Source organism: Staurois parvus, unplaced genomic scaffold (genome assembly GCF_062004578.1).
Source record: "Staurois parvus isolate SC_StPar_1 unplaced genomic scaffold, SC_StPar_1.0 ptg000153l, whole genome shotgun sequence".
Lineage (NCBI taxonomy): Eukaryota > Metazoa > Chordata > Amphibia > Anura > Ranidae > Staurois > Staurois parvus.
The window spans coordinates 4,690,604-4,709,166 of NW_028317949.1; the positions used below are offsets into that span (position 1 = coordinate 4,690,604).

At 41.7% G+C, this 18,563-nt stretch overlaps 1 protein-coding gene across 2 annotated transcripts in view; it reads right to left on the reverse strand.

The window, feature by feature from the left end:
• The window catches only part of OTULIN (OTU deubiquitinase with linear linkage specificity), an 89,404-nt gene that overhangs the window by 19,871 nt on the left and 50,970 nt on the right, over positions 1 to 18,563 (reverse strand). For both annotated transcript variants that reach the window (XM_089674837.1, XM_089674836.1), the window contains exon 7: positions 7,318 to 7,461. In XM_089674837.1, the coding sequence (XP_089530963.1) occupies positions 7,318 to 7,461 (144 nt within the window). The remainder of the gene's footprint in view (positions 1 to 7,317; positions 7,462 to 18,563) is intronic.

Genomic DNA, 18,563 nt, shown 5'->3' on the forward strand with positions numbered 1-18,563 from the left:
CCCCTTGGCTGGGGGAGTTCCAAAATATACAGCCACATAGCCTGCATCCTTGCTGTAGGGATTGTTCCTTCAGACGCTTCACATGACAACCCCGAGGAGACTCCAGCCAGACTATTTTACAAAGTCCGAGATGCATCACATTGGAATAGGCAAGGGTAGCACTTAACCCTACTAAGTCCTTTCCTGACACCTGGCTATGTTAACATGTAGTGGCTTAAGAGGAAATAAATCAGCCCACAACTGTGCCCTGAGTTTCCAGAAAGGAAGTGAGACTATACCTTTACTTTAACAGAGGCTGATATTTTATAAGACCACATAAAAAAGGATGATTCCTGCCAAGGGACTATGGGGCTCTGCTTTTGCTACTTTTGGAAAAAAAATGATCAGCTTATTCATGCAGCTGATTAGCTATATTATTTGAATGCATGGGTTAATTGTTACCACATTGGCATCCTGATCTTCAGCTAATTTGAGGATTTGTTGTCCAACAAACCCACCCTACTGCCAGTTGTAAATACTATTAATTTGTTTTTCTATTAACCACTTAACTGCACTTCAGCTGATATACAGGGGTTAGATAAAAATAATGGAAACACTACATGATTTGCAGGTATGAAAGTAACAAGTTTAGCATTTACAGAGGAAGTGATGTAACATTCTGTTGCTTTCACTGTGTGATGAGACACCTAACAGGTGGGAAGCCTCACTTTCGTCCTTCACTGCGTGTGCCGCTAGTAATATGGAGTCATGAAACTGCTTCATTGCCAATAGTTAGGATATTGATACATCTCCCACTCTGCTCACCACTTATTTCAAGATATAGTGTAGCTTTTACATAGATTTTAAAATGATTTTTATTAATCTTTGGGATCATAGAGATATATGTTTATTACAATGTTTACTGAGTGCATTTTCTGAACCTTTTGATATGTAGCACCTTAATAGGCACCTTTAGTCATGGATGACCTAGAGAGTATTAGGGGTATCAAATGGGGAAATGAGTTACCTTTTGAATTATAGGACCACATGGTTTGTGAATTAAATATCCTATCCTATTTTATATCAGCCCCTAGGATGGTGGAATAGGGATACCCATCCGGTTTGAGATATTCCGCTTTTACGGATTAATTCCCCTCTCTCTGTGATTATCTTATAATCTCATTATAATTATGGTATTATCATCTATGACGAAGGGTAATTTATGATGTCAATAGAAAATGCCATATTTCAAATACGTGTGTATCCTCCTAAAATGCCTGTGTGCGTTTTTTGGGATTTTTAATTATGGATGTTTTTGGACATATGTTCTTATGTTTTTATTTATGGGTAACCGATTCTAACCGGACCACTCACCCTTCTATCATCTGCCATGGGTAACCAGCACTTGATTTTGTGCTTTATTCACATTCTTCTGACAGTAGCTGTTGATTTTCACAGCTTACTGTCTATGATCCATGGCAATATGGCGGCGATCGGGCGGCGCATGCGCAGTTCATTTCTGCACAGCCGCGATCCACGGCAAAATGGCGGCTATTCGCGCATGCGCAGTTCCGCTTTTCGGAATTCGGACGATAGAGCGGGATTTTCGCGCATATGCGAATCGCATTTAAATGGGAAGTTTGACTGTCACACTGCTGATGGCGTCCACCTTCTGATGAAGTGCCGTAGCACAAAAGGCCTCAGGAGGAGCCAGTAGCAAGTATGACTTCCCGACCACTGAGACCACGAGGAGGTCCGGTGGTCTCTGATCTTTACCTCTGCCGGGTTAGTACATGTTTACCTATTTTTTACACTTACCAGTCCGCTTGTTGGCCGATGGTATTTGTATGCACATGTGACCCTGGCTTAACTACTGTTGATCCAATAAAGTTTTGTACCTACTACACTATTGGCGTTCCCTCTTTTCTTTGACCCTCTTCTGGGTACCTGGAACCAGGAGGGGGACCCCTGTCTACCTACCATTTGGGGCAAGAGGGCTCTCTTGATCTGGAGGTATATTACTGCACCCAAGGCTGATGTCAGTGTTTAAGAGGGATGATCTATGTGTTCTCTGGATCTGCATGCCTGGCTGGTCGTCTGGATAAATTACACACATGCGCATTTAAAATGCGCGGTCGGTGAGTGCGCATTTTTTCTATTTGATTCCAGTCACCTAATGAGGAGGAGGCCTTCACATGTTTGATTATTTTATTGTGAAAGGACTTTATCAACTATTTCACTTTTATTCATTTAATTATATTACAGCGCTGCACTATATATTTAATATGGAGTCATGTCAGAGCTTACTGGGCTTCAAAGAGAGCAAATTGTTGGTGCCCACTCAGCCGATGCCTCTGTGACTGAAGTTGCCAATTTATTTGCCGTGTCACGCAGTACAGTATCACAGGTTATGACAGCATATACAGTTTCTGAGAAAAAGATGCCTGATAAGTATAAGCGTGGTCGACGTGGTCAACTGACCGAAAGAGGCAAAAAGGACATTGCGCAGGATTGTGACCCGAAATAAGAAAACAACAGCCGCAAAAGTGACTGCAGAACTGAATCTCAGTCTGCACAGGACACTTCAAAAATGCACATTTGCTCACTAAATCACCTGAGCTCTTTTTAGAAGTGAACAAGGTCTAAGGGGTATATACAACACATATGGCCAGGATGGCCATCACTGTCTATGGCAGTGCCCAGGATATGCAGAAGGTTCAAGTAGAGAATGCAGCATACCAAGTCTAGTATTTATGATGATGGTTGCCTGGTGTCAGTTTGTAATGTCACTGAGTGCTCTACTTATAACAAAGTAGATAACGCTTTCAACAAAACATCCAGTGACTATTCCACACTCCCACTACCCCCACTATTTATGTTACAAATGCAAAATTCAGAGGGCAGTGTGTAGCCTGCTGTGCACTATGGAGTGTTCTCTGAATAATGCTGAAGAACACTCACAGGTAAAAGCTAAACCCTGTCACATGACCTCTTAAGGTCATACAACAGGTTTTCCCCTCCTCCTGGCACTTTATAATTTTTTCCCATCCATTAACCTCCCTGGCGGTATTCCCGAGTGTAGCTCGGGGTAAAGTTTCAGCACCACAAGTGGTAACCCCAAGCTACACTCGGGCTTACCATGCAGCGCTGCTCCGGGATCTGTTCTTCACTTACCTTGTCCTGCGTTCCCGCGATGTGCTCCCTGCAGTGTCCCCTGTAATGTCCTCCGTCCCCTGCAAGCGTCGGAACATACAGGGGACGGAACGGCAGGAAATTTGAAAATGACAAAATGTGACATTCACTAAATACACGAAAATCACATAGTAAAACATTACTGTACCAAACCATTTCACATACATTTTGTCCCGAGTGCTTTGTCCTGTGACCTGCCTGCATTTTTACTGTTCTTTCTGCCTGGAAACTGAGTAAAGTCCATGGCGTCCAAAAAGCGTCCCTTTAGGTCAAAAGTGGTTTTAGACCAGCTAGAGAACAGCGATAGTAAATCAGAACCACTTGCAGAATTGAGTGAAAACGATTCAGTGTCTGAGCTCAGTGATGTGCGAACTTGGCGCTATATTTCAAATTTCAGTGTTTTTGGTTTGATTATATTATTGAGTTAAATTTATTATTATTATATTATTTTTTATGATTATTTATTAAATTATAATTTATGATTTCGTGTTTCACATTTTATCCTAATCGGGATGTTTAATAGACTCTTGTTCGGACAGATTTCAGTGAGTTATTCCTAAATATTACAGCCTACAATAAAAAAACTACATATTTCCATGCAAAATAATGGTACCGCTTTCAGCACCAAAAATCTGAAATAATCAGACCGCTATGGAGGTTAACTAGCCTTGTGTTTTCTAACACATTTAAAAGCCAGTAGATTTTATGAAATGATGTTTTCTGTCTCTCCAGCTTACAAACATGGAGTTAAATTTATTATTATTATATTATTTTTTATGATTATTTATTAAATTCTAATTTATGATTTCGTGTTTCAAATTGTAACATACCCGGGATGTTTACTAGACTCTTGTTCGGACAGATTTCAGTGAGTTATTCCTAAAAATTACAGGCCTACAATAAAAAAAAATATATTTCCATGCAAAAAAATGTACCGCCTTGAGCACAGAAATATGGACATAATCAGACCGCTAGGGAGGTTAATATGCTTGGTTCAGAGTCCGAAAGCTGTGCTTTATAATGTGCTTGAGTATTTTTTCTTTTCTTTATTTTTTGAAAAGCAGAGGTGTGTCAATGGTTAGGCCATACAACTGCTTAACAAAAATCGTCTCCTGGCTCCTTAAATGGCAAAAAAACCCCAAAACATGAAAATTTGGCATAAATATGGATTAGCATAAGATCATCAAAAATGTTCACACATATTACATTTATTATGAAATGGAGTATAGTCTGTTTCTTTAAAAACAAACTATACAATCATCACAGACAATTACAAAGAGGAAAATAATGTGGGCTAAATGCTTGGAATAACTGGATTCAATGAACAAAAGAATTGGTTACTCTAGTACATTCTGGCCTTGCAGAAGTATTCCAACTTTGAAAGGGCAAATTGAAAAGATAATATATCATAAACACTTGGATATTTTATGTTTATATTAGCTACTAAATGAACAGTATAAATACAATACAGTAACTCCACTCCATAGATTTGGTGGCTGCACTGGTTTTCTTTTTTTTAGACTATTTCTTTTTACCAGTAACGCACTCCCTGTCCTAAAGTAACAAACACTCACTCACTTTACTGTATGTATCTATACACAGAGCTGTCGCCGTAAAACAGGAAGTGTTTTAGGACTACAGAACAATTTGCTTTCTCCTCATCCTCAACACAGGAAATGTTCTGTAGTTTACAGTGGCGAAATTTGTTATGGTTGATAACACAGCTTCAGATAAAACAGCACAGTGTGCACAGGAACAAATGGGCTCCCTAGATTTCAGGCAGGTCCATCTGGTATTTTTTTAAATAATCAGATAAAACATACCACTTTTAATATTTTTTAAGCTGTAATGGTTTTCTATATTCATGTTATAAATTTAGAGTATGGTTTCAGATCATCTGACCCTAACCACTTCAATACTTGACACTTTCACCCCTTTCCTGCCCAAGCCAATTTTCAGCTTTCAAAGCAGTCTCATGGTGAAAAACAATTGCGCTGTCATGCAACACTGTACTCATGTGACATTTTTATCTTTTTTTATGCCGTTAGAGCCTTTTTTGGTGGGTTTTTCAATTATTGTTAGAGAAATTAAAAAAAAAAAGACCAAAACTTTTGAAAAAAAAAAATGTTTTTCTTTGTTTTTGGTATAAAATTCTGCAAATAAATAGTTTTTCTTCTTCGCTGATGGGAACTGATAGGCTGCACTGATGAGACTGCACTGATGGACACAAATAGGCTGCACTGATGATCAGTGCCCTCATCAGTGTAAATGTGTGCTGTTACAGGATTGCCAGTTATCGGCAATCCTGTGACAGCACAACGTGTGAGGAAAGGAAATGCCGATAGCCGACATTTGTTTCTATAGGATCAGATGTGATTGGACACAGCTGATCAGCTTGTCAGGCATGCTGGAAGGAGGTTGTGTTTGACTATTTTATTACAGCGCTATAGCTGAATGACAGTTACAGCGTGGTAGTCCAGTTCTGGGAGGGTGTCATATGAAGTCCTCCCAGAACACCCCTTGACGCTGCCTGTGATCGCTGTGTGCTTTGGACACAGCTGATCACATGACATGGTAAAAGGCCAATCACAGTGGCCTTTTACCACATGATCAGTTGTGTCCAATCACAACTGGCCACTATGTAAATACACTTGCCGGTTATCAGCAGTACTTTCCTCACGCTGTCAAAGTCACTGTCGAAGCAGACATCTGCACTGATAAACAGTGCAGCCCCAAAAGTGCTGCCCATCAATTCCCAACAGTGCTGGCAGTCCGTGCCCTTCAGTGCTACCTATTAGTGCCCTTCAGTGCCGCCTCATCGGTGCTGCCTATCAGTGCCCACCAGTGCTACTTATCAGTGCAGCCTCATCAACACACATCAGTGAAGAAGAAACATTACCTGTTTTCAAAATGTTATAATAGAAACAAAGGAAACATTTTTTGCTCTTTTTTTCATTTATAGTGCAAAAAATAAAATGCCCAGTGGTGATTAAATACCGCCAAGAGAAAGCGGTTTGTATGAAAACAATTATAAAAATGTCACATGGGTACAGTGTTGCGTGACCACACAATTGTCATTCAAAATGTGACAGCGATGAAAGCTGAAAATTGGACTGGGCAGGAAGGGGGTAAAAGTGCCCAGTAGGCAAGTTAACTGAGAAAGCAACTCCTCCCTCCAGATGAAAAAAAAGATGCTGGAATGTATGACATAGTTTTGACCCAGGCCAAAAACCAGGAAGCAACTATAGAGAAAAAAAAAAAGTTTAAAACAAGTAAACATAATATACCTTCCTCTTAATACATGAAAAAAAAACCTAAGAATTTTGTTTGGCAGTGTCCAATATTTTAATAGGTGGCAATATACCTTGACAGTTTAAGACTTCAATGACCCTCAACTTTTTGGTCTTGACTTTACATACACTTTAAAGTGGTTCCAAAGGCAAAAGGTTTTATAACAATGCCTCTTCCTCTTCCTGGTCTCACTGGAGGCTCTACCAATGACCTCCGCTGATTCCATTCAAAAACAGTGAGGAGAGAGTGGGGGGTGGGGCCAAGTTGCGCTCTGTGCAATAGACACACACAGCCTGGTCCAGGAGCATGCTTGCACAAGTGCCCCCATAGGAAGCAGTTTACTATGGAGGACCTTGCAGAAAAGGAGGAGTAGACAGCACCAGTGGAGGACCACAGAACAGGTTGAAGCTGCTCTGTGAAATACCTGCCACTAAGCAGGTAAGTATAAAGCTGTTTTATATTTTAGGAAGAAAAAATGTTGCATCATTTTGAAGGTATTTTCTACATGCATGTTTGCTGAGATCTTTTGATTTAATTCAAATTATGATCTATAAAACTACAAAAGTTTTCCATTTGATTTTTGAGGTGATCCAACCATATCTACAGGCAAATTATTTTTCACAGACAAAGACTGAAATGTATGGACACTTCGACTCATGTTTTTTCAAAAACATTATTATCTTTCTTTATTATATGGTGTACAGTCCCTTTAAAGGGAATGGGCAAGAGCTGCTGGTGTAGAAGTGATGTTGGGCTAGGGCAGAAGTTGATGGTGGGGTGTGGAATTGGAACTACTGTGTGGGGAGGACCAATAAAAGTAACTTTGTAAATGGAAGTTAGGCAACGGAAACTTACCTGAAATAAATCGGTATTGCTCAGCCATTGTGGAAGTTCTGTACTTTGACTAAGACACTGAAATAATGTCGCTCTTAAGGCACAGTAGTTATCGCCTCGAACTTGTCTTATAGAACCGAAATAGTGCGACACTTCATTATAACCCTGCAAGAGTTAAAGAGATGAACTACTTAGAAGACATAATTTGCACATATGACATTCCACGGCTTTAAGGGATACATAATATATTTTAACCCTTTTGCTGCCAAGCCCTGCACTCCACTTTTAAACTCAGGAGGCGGACCGTTTCTGCAATTTTTCCATTGTTTTTTTTTTCACTTACAGCTTTCAGAGTTTGGGAAAGCATAGGACCAGTAAAATAAAAAGAAGGTGCTACCAATTTTTTTTAGGTCCTGTAATATTTACGCAAATGTTTATCAAAACAATATTTTCACTAAACATACACTAAAATCATTATTCGTGGATACATACATGGCAAAACTTACAAGATTCCTACTAAATTCTTACTAAATATAAAGGCTAAAACTTTATTGAGTTAATAAATAACAAATATTTGTAATAAAGTAAAGGGGAGAGGACGCCGCTCAGAACCAGCCCCAGGAGTCAGGCGTGTTGAGTATATGGAGTGACCTCAGCACCGCACTAGCCACACCCTCTGACGTATTTTGCCCTGCCCATCGGGCTTGGTCACAGATGCTTCTGTGATAATGCTCCCAGTGGGCGGGGTGAAACGCATCAGAGTGTGTGGCTAGGATGCTGCTCACTTCATTCCTATGCCAGTGGGGTGACTCTTCCTTTTGAACCAGCTTCAGAGCGGTGCCACTAAGCTCTATAAGGGTCAACAAATATTTGTCAATTTTAAATTGCACCTTTTTGTGAAATGGTTAAAACTGAAGGTGTGCAAAACTGTAAATAAAAACTATTTACTCCAAAAATCTGGAGGTTTTATTTTTTCACTTAAACCTTTCAAAGTTTGTAAAAGACCATCCAAACTAAACATTTTCTGAAAGAACATGACCTGTAGAAAAAAAAATGCTTATTTTTTTTAGGCCCTCCAATAATTGAACAAATATTTATTGAATCGCTATTTTCATCAAAATAAAAACACTAAAATGAATATTAGCACACACAAACACATCATAACTTACAAAGTTCTTACTGAGGCCTCATTCATGTGGGGCATACTGAAGTGTAAGCCTGTTGAGGGCCGTGTTTACCTGCATGGGATGCACAGGTGTTTTGTGCATCCCAGTGCAGGCAGTCCCATTCATGTTAATTGGGATGCAATGGCTGACATCTGTGTGGGTGCGGGTGCATGGCCCTGAACGCAGACAATGTGAGCTCAGGGACATGCACCTGGACCCACACGGATGTCAAATTGGGAGCAACAGCTGTGTTTGTGCAGTTGCTACATCCCTAAATGACATTAATGGAACTGACTGCGCAGGGATGCGTGAAACACCTTGTGCCCTGTGTGAACGACGCCTTACTATGGCTTTTTTTTTGTTTAACTACCTGCCGACCGCAGATAGCCGAATGACGGCTTCACTGCGGCCGGCCAGTTCTGAGTGGACGTCATATGACGTCCTCCCAGAACGCGCTCTCCTGCGCGCCCCAGGGGGCGCGCACCTGGCGATCTCCGTGATCGCTGTGTCCTACGGACACAGCTGATCACGTGATGTGGTAAAAGGCCAATCACAGCGGCCTTTTACCACGTGATCAGTGGTGTCCAATGACACGCTGATCAGAGGGAAATGCAAGTGCCGGTTCTCGGCTGCACTTACCTCACGCTGTCAGATCGTGAGGAAAGTACTGCCGAGAACCGGCAGTTGTCAGAGCGAGGATCGGCACCGATCATCAGGGCACTGGTGATCAGTGCCCTGATGATCAGTGCCCAGCAGTGCCACCCGCAAGTTCCGCCCACCTGTGCCCAGCAGTGCGCCCACTAGCTCCGCCCACCTGTGCCCAGCAGATCACCCACCTGTGCCCAGCAGTGCACCCACCTGTGCCCAGCAGTGCACCCACCTGTGCCACTCTGCAGTGTCACACACCTGTGCCCAGCAGTGCCACCTACCTGTGCCCAGCAGTGCCACCCACCTGTGCCCACCAGTGCCGCCCACCAGTGCTGCCAGTCAGTGCCACCAGTCAGTGCCCAGGGGTTGTGCCAGTCAATGCCGCCAGTCAGTGCCCAGCAGTGATGCCAGTCAGTGCCGTCTATCAGTACCCATCATCAGTGTCACCTATCAGTGCCGCCTATCAGTGCTGCATATTAGTGCCGCCTATCCGTGACACCTCATTAGTACTGCCTATCAGTGCCCTTTAGTGCTGCCTATCAGTGCCCATCAGTGCCGCCTATCAGTGCCCATCAGTGCTGCCTCATCAACGCACATCAGTGAAGGAGAAAAAATACCTGTTTGAAAAATTTTATAATAGAAACAAAGAAACTTTTTTTTTTTTCAAATTTTTTGCACTTTTTTTATTTATAGCGCAAAAAGTAAAGCGCCCAGTGGCGATTAAATACCACCAAAAGAAAGCTCTATTTGTGAGAAAAAAATTATCAAAATTTCATATGGGTACAATGTTGCATGACCGCGCAATTGTCAAAGTGCGGCAGCGCTGAAAGCTGAAAATTGGCCTGGTAAATAAGGGGGTATAAGTGCCTGGTAGGCAAGTGGTTAATTTAATTTTTTTATTTCAAGCATTTTAGTAATTCTTTTCAATTTTCTTTACACAAAGCAAACAAAATTATTATACAGGTTAAATTACACATTAAAACAAAGAGGGAGTCCAATATCTATACTACAATTATTCTACAGTGTCAAATATCAATCACCGGACATTACATTTTATGCCAATTTTAAAATAATTTCATAATGTTAATTGTACCAATCTTTTCCTGACTCCATCTCTCTATAACCCATCATAAGACCAATTCTACCCACAAAATTCCTATATATTTCCTTTGCCAATAATTTCTAGTCACCATCACAACTCTCTCATAATATATATTTTTCTAAGATAAAGAGAAATCTAGAATCGAAAGCAAGCCATAGACAAGTGATCATTTGTGTGCCAGCCGTGACACCCGATTTATGTGTCGCAATAGAAAGTGCCTGATCCAACATGCTGCATTTTGTTAAAAAAACAAAACAAATGATGGCACAGTCGTATACGCCATTTTTGTTTATTGATCGACAGAACATTCAGATTTCGACTCATCTATGGCCTGCCTAAGATATGAAATATATAATATACGGTCATCAATCATATTCTGGATTTACAGCCTGTCTTCACATTTTGGGCATCTATGGTCAAATCCTGTCTGTGGGTCATAACCTTGAATTGGTAGATATGCACAATGTATTATCTTATATTGCGTCTCACAGTCGTACTTCGTATATTATAATTTTACAGACCCCTTTCGGTATCTCTGGAGTATTTTATATACAGGTGAAACTCGAAAAATTAGAATATCGTGCACAAATTCATTTATTTCAGTAATGCAACTTAAAAGGTGAAAACTAATATATGAGATAGACTCATTACATGCAAAGCAAGATAGTTCAAGTCATAATTGTGATGATTATGGCTTACAGCTCATGAAAACCCCAAATCCACAATCTCAGAAAATTAGAATATTACATGCAATCAATAAAACAAGGATTGTACATAGAACAATACTGGACCTCTGAAAAGTAGAAGCATGCATATGTACTCAGTACTTGGTTTGGGCCCCTTTTGCAGCAATTACTGCCTCAATGCGGCGTGGCATGGAAGCTATCAGCCTGTGGCACTGCTGAGGTGTTATGGAAGACCAGGATGCTTCAATAGCGGCCTTCAGCTCTTCTGCATTCTTCGGTCTAATGTCTCTCATCTTTCTCTTGGCAATGCCCAATAGATTCTCTATGGGGTTCAGGTCAGGCGAGTTTGCTGGTCAAGAACAGTAATCCCACGGTCATTGAACCAGGTTTTGGTGCTTTTTGGCAGTGTGGGCAGGTGCCAAGTCCTGCTTGAAAATGAAGTCAGCATCCCCATAAAGCTAGTCTGCGGAAGGAAGCATGAAGTGCTCCAAAATCTCCTGGTAGACGGCTGCATTGACCCTGGACTTAATGAAGCACAGTGGACCAACACCAGCAGATGACATGGCTCCCCAAATCAACACAGACTGTGGAAACTTCACAATGGACTTCAAGCATCTTGCAGTGTGTGCCTCTCTATTCTTCCTCCATACTCTGGGTCCTTGGTTTCCAAATGAGATGCAAAAGTTGCTCTCATCAGAAAAGAGGACTTTGGACCACTGAGCAACAGACCAGGTCTGTTTTTCTTTAGCCCAGGTAAGACGCTTCTGACGTTGTTTGTTGTTCAGGAGCGGCTTGACCAGAGGAATACGACATTTGAAGCCCATGTCCAGGATCCGTCTGTGTGTGGTGGCTCTTGATGCACTGACTCCAGCCTCAGTCCACTCCTTGTGAAAGTCCCCAACACTTTTGAATGGACTTTTCCTGACAATCCTCTCCAGGCTGCGGTCATCCCTTCTGCTTGTGCACCTTTTACTTCCACACTTTTCCCTTCCACTTAACTTTCTATTAATGTGCTTTGATACAGCACTTTGGGAACATCCAACTTCTTTTGCAATTACCTTTGGAGGCTTTCTCTCCTTATGGAGGGTGTCAATGATGGTTTTCTGCACAACTGTCAGGTCAGCAGTCTTTCCCACGATTGCGATTCCTACTGAACCAGACTGAGAGACCATTTAAAGGCTCAGGAACCCTTTGCAGGTGTTATGGCTTAATTAGCTGATTAGAGTGGGACACTTTGAGCCGAGAATATTGCACCTTTTCACAATATTCTCATTTTCTGAGATTGTGGATTTGGGTTTTCATGAGCTGTAAGCCATAATCATCACAATTATGAAAAATCACAACCTGAACCATCTTGCTTTGCATGTAATGAGTCTATCTCATATATTAGTTTCACCTTTTAAGTTGCATTACTGAAATAAATGAACTTTTGCACAATATTCTAATTTTTCGAGTTTCACCCGTACTATGTTGTCCACCTGAAAATCCTGGGACCATTTTTGGATATTAGATGTACCTAAATCAGAAGCGCTAATCAGTGGATAAATAACAGGTATAGATAAATCTGCTATTTCTGCTAGCATGTCCAGGAAGGGAGTAGACATGTCTTGTATAGGATGCTATGTAAGAAGACACTTGCATCAAATAAAAATAATCTGATAGGGGAATATAATATGTGTGACTTAAAACCTTAAAAGTATATGGATTCCCCATGTCCATATGAAACAATTGATGTAGAATGTGTCAAACCCTGATTTGCCTATCTGCAAAAAGCTATATGTTGTTCCCCTGCAGGAATGCTGGATTACTTCTAATAGGAAAATATTTTGTGCAATACAGAGATTTATGAATATATTTTCCCACTTCTCTCCACGCCATCACTGTATCTCTAATCAAGATATTTTGGAGATTCAATATAGGCAATTTCACAGGTGGACAATGCACAAGGTTCCAAGGTTTTGTCATATGTGAACAAACAAATGGCAACCACCCCAACCTATGCCTTTACAGCAAGAAGCACATGGAAGTGCGACACATGTCAAACAACAAATGAAAATTCCCAGCTCACTTACCAGCCAACCTTCAACAAACCAAATTGTCCTGTCTAACAGTTCACATTAAAACCAGGGATTTCATTTGCCCACAATTGCAAATAATATCTGTAAGCTGCAGGGCCACTCCATGGCACCCTAGTGTACTGCAGTCCTAACTCTATAAATTTTGAAAGCCTCCAAAGTTGGAGCACATATATAATAATGAATGTCATATTTGATTCCAACTCACTATTTGAAAACCTGGATTTACCCTCAATCCAGTCTACAGCATGTCTCAACAGACACGATAGATTGTATAAGCATATATTGGGTAAGGCTATTCTTCCCTTTCTTAGGCAAACAAAATAAATTTTTAATTTTTTTAAAAAATAATTTGTGCCTTTTTTTAAATCACTATTCTTTAGTGATGAACACAGAAGCAATAGGTACTGATCGCTCACTGTGCTCATTCAGGAAAGGAAGGGGCATATGTTTACTAACCCTCCAATAAAGCTCACGCCCCCCTCCTGCTCTCTATCCTAACTTCAATCTCCCATCTGTTTCCCAGCAGAGCTGAAGCTGGCAGGAGGGATGGGGTGGGGTCCATTGCAAGGGGGTCGGAGTGGCAGGGGCATATATTTGTAAAGCCCCTGTGGCTTCCCCATAGCACAAGAAGCCAGCAGGAAGGGAGGAGAGGCCAGCAGCTGCAGGGTAGCTACAGGGGATCAGGGTTGCGAAGGGAGGGGATATCAGTGCTGGGGGAGTGAATGAAGCAGCAAGGAAAGAGGACATAAGAGAGGGGGCACTTCAGCGTCTGCAGGTGGAGAGACAGGAGAGAAATGATAGTGGAGGGGCATATTTTAGGTGAATAGCTCTGATCAGTGGCTTGTCAGCCACAATCAGAGCTATCAGTTTGTTCAGCAGCCTGCTGAAAGCTTTGCTATAAGTTCATAGTCACTGAAGTGACCATGAGCTTACAGCAGAAGTAAAAATGACCGGTGCGTAGAGCGTATGGACCTGGCCAGCTGGAGGCGTTGTTATAGGTCGGTCGTGTGCTGCATGGACCTGGTGGGTAAAGGATTAAAGTGAACCTGTGCCATTTCCCTTCCTTTTACTCCCCACCTTCCCGTATAGCAGCTGAGAGAAGAAAGAATGCCATGTGTTAAAGAAAAAACTAATGTCTTACACACTTCTGTGCCTGCCGGTTTTACAGTGCAGAGTTACGTGAGCCAGGGGCAGACTGATCGAGCACTGCCCGAGGACCTGGGGTCAGTAGGGGGCCCCATGAGAGACTCCACACAGGGGCAGTATATTTAGGCCTGTCTGAATAATGTGTCCACCTGAAACCCAGACACATTATTCAGACAGGAATGAGGCTCGAAGTGGGGCCTGGCGGGAGGGCAATAGGAGCCCAGGATGGGAACAGATGAGGAGGCAGGACGAGAAGGGGACTTGCCGGTGATGGTGAGGGGACTAGAGGAGGAGGAGGTGGCAGCAGCATCCGTCCTGATTTTGTAAGTAGCTCATGTGTGATGTAGAGGCGGAGCGGGTTGGGCTCCCGGGCTGTGATCTTGCCTCGTTAGACGCAGTTAGTGATGGAGTCATCAGGCAACGGGAAGGTGGGAGGATATTATGTGACTTTACTGGACACTGACTCCTTCATCAGTGATCAGGGGGGAACCCTAATGATAGAATCCGGGTACAAGAATCGGAAGGATGTAGAACATTTTACAGGTGTTATTTTTGGGGGCGTGTGTGTCTTCTTGTGTATTATGGGGGGGATAGGGGAGCCCCCTCTCCCTCTCAACCCACTGCCATTGTATCACCTCCTTCTCTCTCCTTCCCCCCCCCCCCTTCTGTCTCTATCACTCTACCCTCTCTTCCCCTTTTAGTTTCTAATAGGAGTTTCTGTCATACTTCACGCTTTCTGTAAAGAAATGTGCCCTGTCAGTAGATTCTCCATGTTTTGTCATTTAAAAAAAAAAAAAAAAGTTGTGGGGGTTGGCAACCCTGTCAGAAAGGAGCTGATGGGAACTGAACAGTTACAGAGTAATTAATCTATCAATCATCGGGCATGTTTACTGTACCATGTAACCAGTAGGTGCTACCTACAGCCCCTGAAACACACACCCAATACTTCTGTTATTAGGGCCCAAATTATGATCTTGCACACAGTTCCACTGCATTTATGAAATGCCCCTGGCTGTGTCATATAGATGGTTGCTGCATGGCAACCATCTTTAAACCTGGAAGTGCCCAGCAGCTTCTACAGAAAGAAGCTGGGAACTTTCATGCAGGCTATGCCGCGGTAGATATGCTGAGCTGAAATATGAAGGTGGGGCTTTGTGTGAGTGTGGACACAGGGAGACCCATGATTTCCTATTACCTGGGGGCCCCATCAGTTGTCAGTCTGCCCCTGGCTGGAGATTTCAATCACCAAGCATTTGTGCTGTCACCTGGAAGGAAAGGATTTCCCTCCCTCCTAGATTGTAAGCTCCAAGGAGCAGGGCCCTCAAATCCCTCTTGTATTGAACTGTATTGTTTCTGTATTGTCTCCCACTATAATGTAAAGCACTGAGCAAACTGTTGGCGCTATATAAATCCTGTATAATAATAATCGTTCCCAGTACTTCATAATTCCTGTTGTACATATAGGAAGCACATCATACTTGCTGTTTGTCCCACTCTACAAATATCACCTGTTAAGTGATTCCCAAAGGGAGGATCAGCAGGAACCTCATTTTCACACAAGCAGATCGTCTAATTTATTCAGCTGACAGCAGACAGTTTGTGTGGCAGGAAAGGGAGTGCAGAGAATGTAAATGAGGAGGGTTTATGGAGAAAAAGAGAGGAAGAAAGGGGGAGTCATTCGGTAGTTTAGCAAGATCAGGGCTGACAACACTGATTAGGATTTCAAACAAAAGGACAGAAAGGAATTTAGGAGGTCACTGTACCTCTGCCAAACCAAAAAGACATTTGCAGTAATTGTAGATTTTTAAAGGGATAAAACATGGGGACATATCCATGTACTGGAGAGATTTACTTTATTTAATTTATTTATTTTTTTAAAGACATACATTTTAAATTTCTGCCGTGTGCTGGATTTCTAACATAAAAAATAATAACTGCTAACAGGAAAAGCATGCACTATTTAGGAAAAACGCATAGACTGTATCTTGCCCAGTGTTAAAACGTAAACCTCTACAAACGTGCCAACTGCATTAAATATACTGATGACAAAGTGTAAATTTATAACAAAATCTGAGGTTGCCTATATTTCAGGTACCTTTCATGTAAAAATAGGCAGAGTTAGCTGCTTTCTCCATGAATCCAAAGACATGAACAATATAATCTATATTTGGAATACAGGTCACAGAAAGCAAAGATTTTTTTATTGTGAATAAATACTGCCACCAAGTGTTCATACTACACAGAGCAATATTCACAACACCATCAGTGTATTTGATGGAACAGTAACAGATACATGGTACCTATGAAAGATAATAATCATTACGCGAGAAAAGTTTAAAGAGTCCCTGTCACCAGAGCTTATTTTTTTTTTTTTTAAAAAGAACTTTTTAAACAACAAGGATCAACTGCACACATGGGACTATAGAGCTACTGTTGTCTATTGCTTTTGTTCAGCAAACCTCTGCCCCTCATCATGAAACTCTAAACGTCATTATAAAAAGAATGCAACATATATAGCAGGAGACAATGAATATAATACATCATGGGTAAATGTTATGCATATAACATTTGACTTTGAAGGCGAGAAACCTTCACGCCATTAGAAATTAAAGTGGCCTCAGGTAATCCAGAGAGATGAAACACATCTTCCTACATAAGTTGCACCTGTTTATCTATAGCCCTCTTTCCCCTACATCCATTCAAAATGGAGAAATTACACAGGATCTCTCAGCTCTGAAATGCAAGAGGTGGAGGGCTGAAATTATACTAGTGAGTAAAGCACTGAAAGCTGATTAGAGGTAAGAGGCACCTCCCACTTCACACAGCAACAGAACTGAGGCTGTCAACCACAGGCTGTGCGCACCGCTGTCACTATTTTTCACTTCTGTCAGGAAAATCTGTCGACGTGACTCATGCTGATAGCAGAGGAGTGGGCAGAAGTGACACTTAGTACTCTGAATTGAGAGAAGCACACACTATACAGGGAAATTCTTTGTCCATATTTCATGTCTGAGGTTTACAACCACTTTAATAAATTCAGTACTATTTTATATCAATGTAATAAAATAAATGGTTTTCAAGAGATAAAGTTGATGCTATTTTGTGATGCTAGGGAATCCCCCTAAAAACGCATTAGAGACATATAGTGGTGGCAAGATGGTTCTTCTTGGAGATGTAATACACAAAGTCTTGAAATCTTGGTGTTTACCACTGCTCACGGTAGAGAGACTCCCAATCTCCAAGAACAACTCCTGTAGGTGCTAGCCCAGCTCATGTGCTGCATAGATGAGAACAAAGGAAGTCCGATCGGCTGCACTCCAAACAATCCACTTTGTTGAACCAAGATAAAAGCAATACAAACAGTGGAAATACAGTGGGGGACTGGTAGGTAAATGCGTTTCACACTAAATACAGCGTTTATTCGTTACCCAGTACCCAGATTGTTTGGAGTGCAACTGATCAGACTTCCTTTGTTCTCATCTTGCAATCTTGGGCTTTTATCAATATTTTTACCATGAACTCAACCAAAATCACAAAAATGAAATTATTTAAACTGAACCCTTGCCAAGTTAAAAAAAAATATCTGTAATAATCTAACCCCTTTCTTTATGATCAACAAATAAACATCAATTTTATTACAGTTATTTGGAACAGCAACTTTCAATGACCTCATTATCTAATGCTAAATGAAGCCATGTGATAGTCTGCAGTACATCTTCCTGTGATGGCGAGTGATTAGTCACCACATAATAAATCAGTCACTTAACTGCTTCCTCAGTATTTTTGCAGAGGTAATGTCATGCTGTCAATAGTGGAAGTTGTAAATGTTCTCTGTGCACTGTGAGGGCGATGCCTGCCCACTCATTTATTCACCCCCATTTATTAGGAAGCTCTCTATCTTGGCAGATAGATGGGGGGTGAATAATGGAGTGTGCTTAAAACTCCAGCCACTAGCATGCTGTGGATTTCCACCAACCCACCAAAAACTTACACTGTGAGGGATCATAGTAAGTACAGTACAGAAGCCAATGCTGACAGCACAAAGATATGTAATGAGCACAACTAGCAGCATTCTCCCTGACTCTAGGGGTGAAAAGAAGAGAACGGCATTGTTGACAGCTACATGACCATGGCTCTAGGTTAAAATGGTGCTGTTAGGGAAAGTTTTTCAAAATAAATACTGTATGTAGATTGTTAAAATGTGGGATGCCAAACAGGGGCGGACTGACAACTCATGGGGCCCCCGGGCAATAGGGGATCATGGGGCCCCTGTGTCCTTGCCCACACTCAAAGCACACCCAAAAAAGCCTATAAAAAGGTGCCAGGGGCATTTCAAGGGGCCCCCTACTGACCCAGGGCTCTCGGGCAGTGTCCGAGTGCTCAAATGGTCAGTCCGCCCGATGCCAAATATGCTTTACTCAGTAAATATATTGAGACTGTA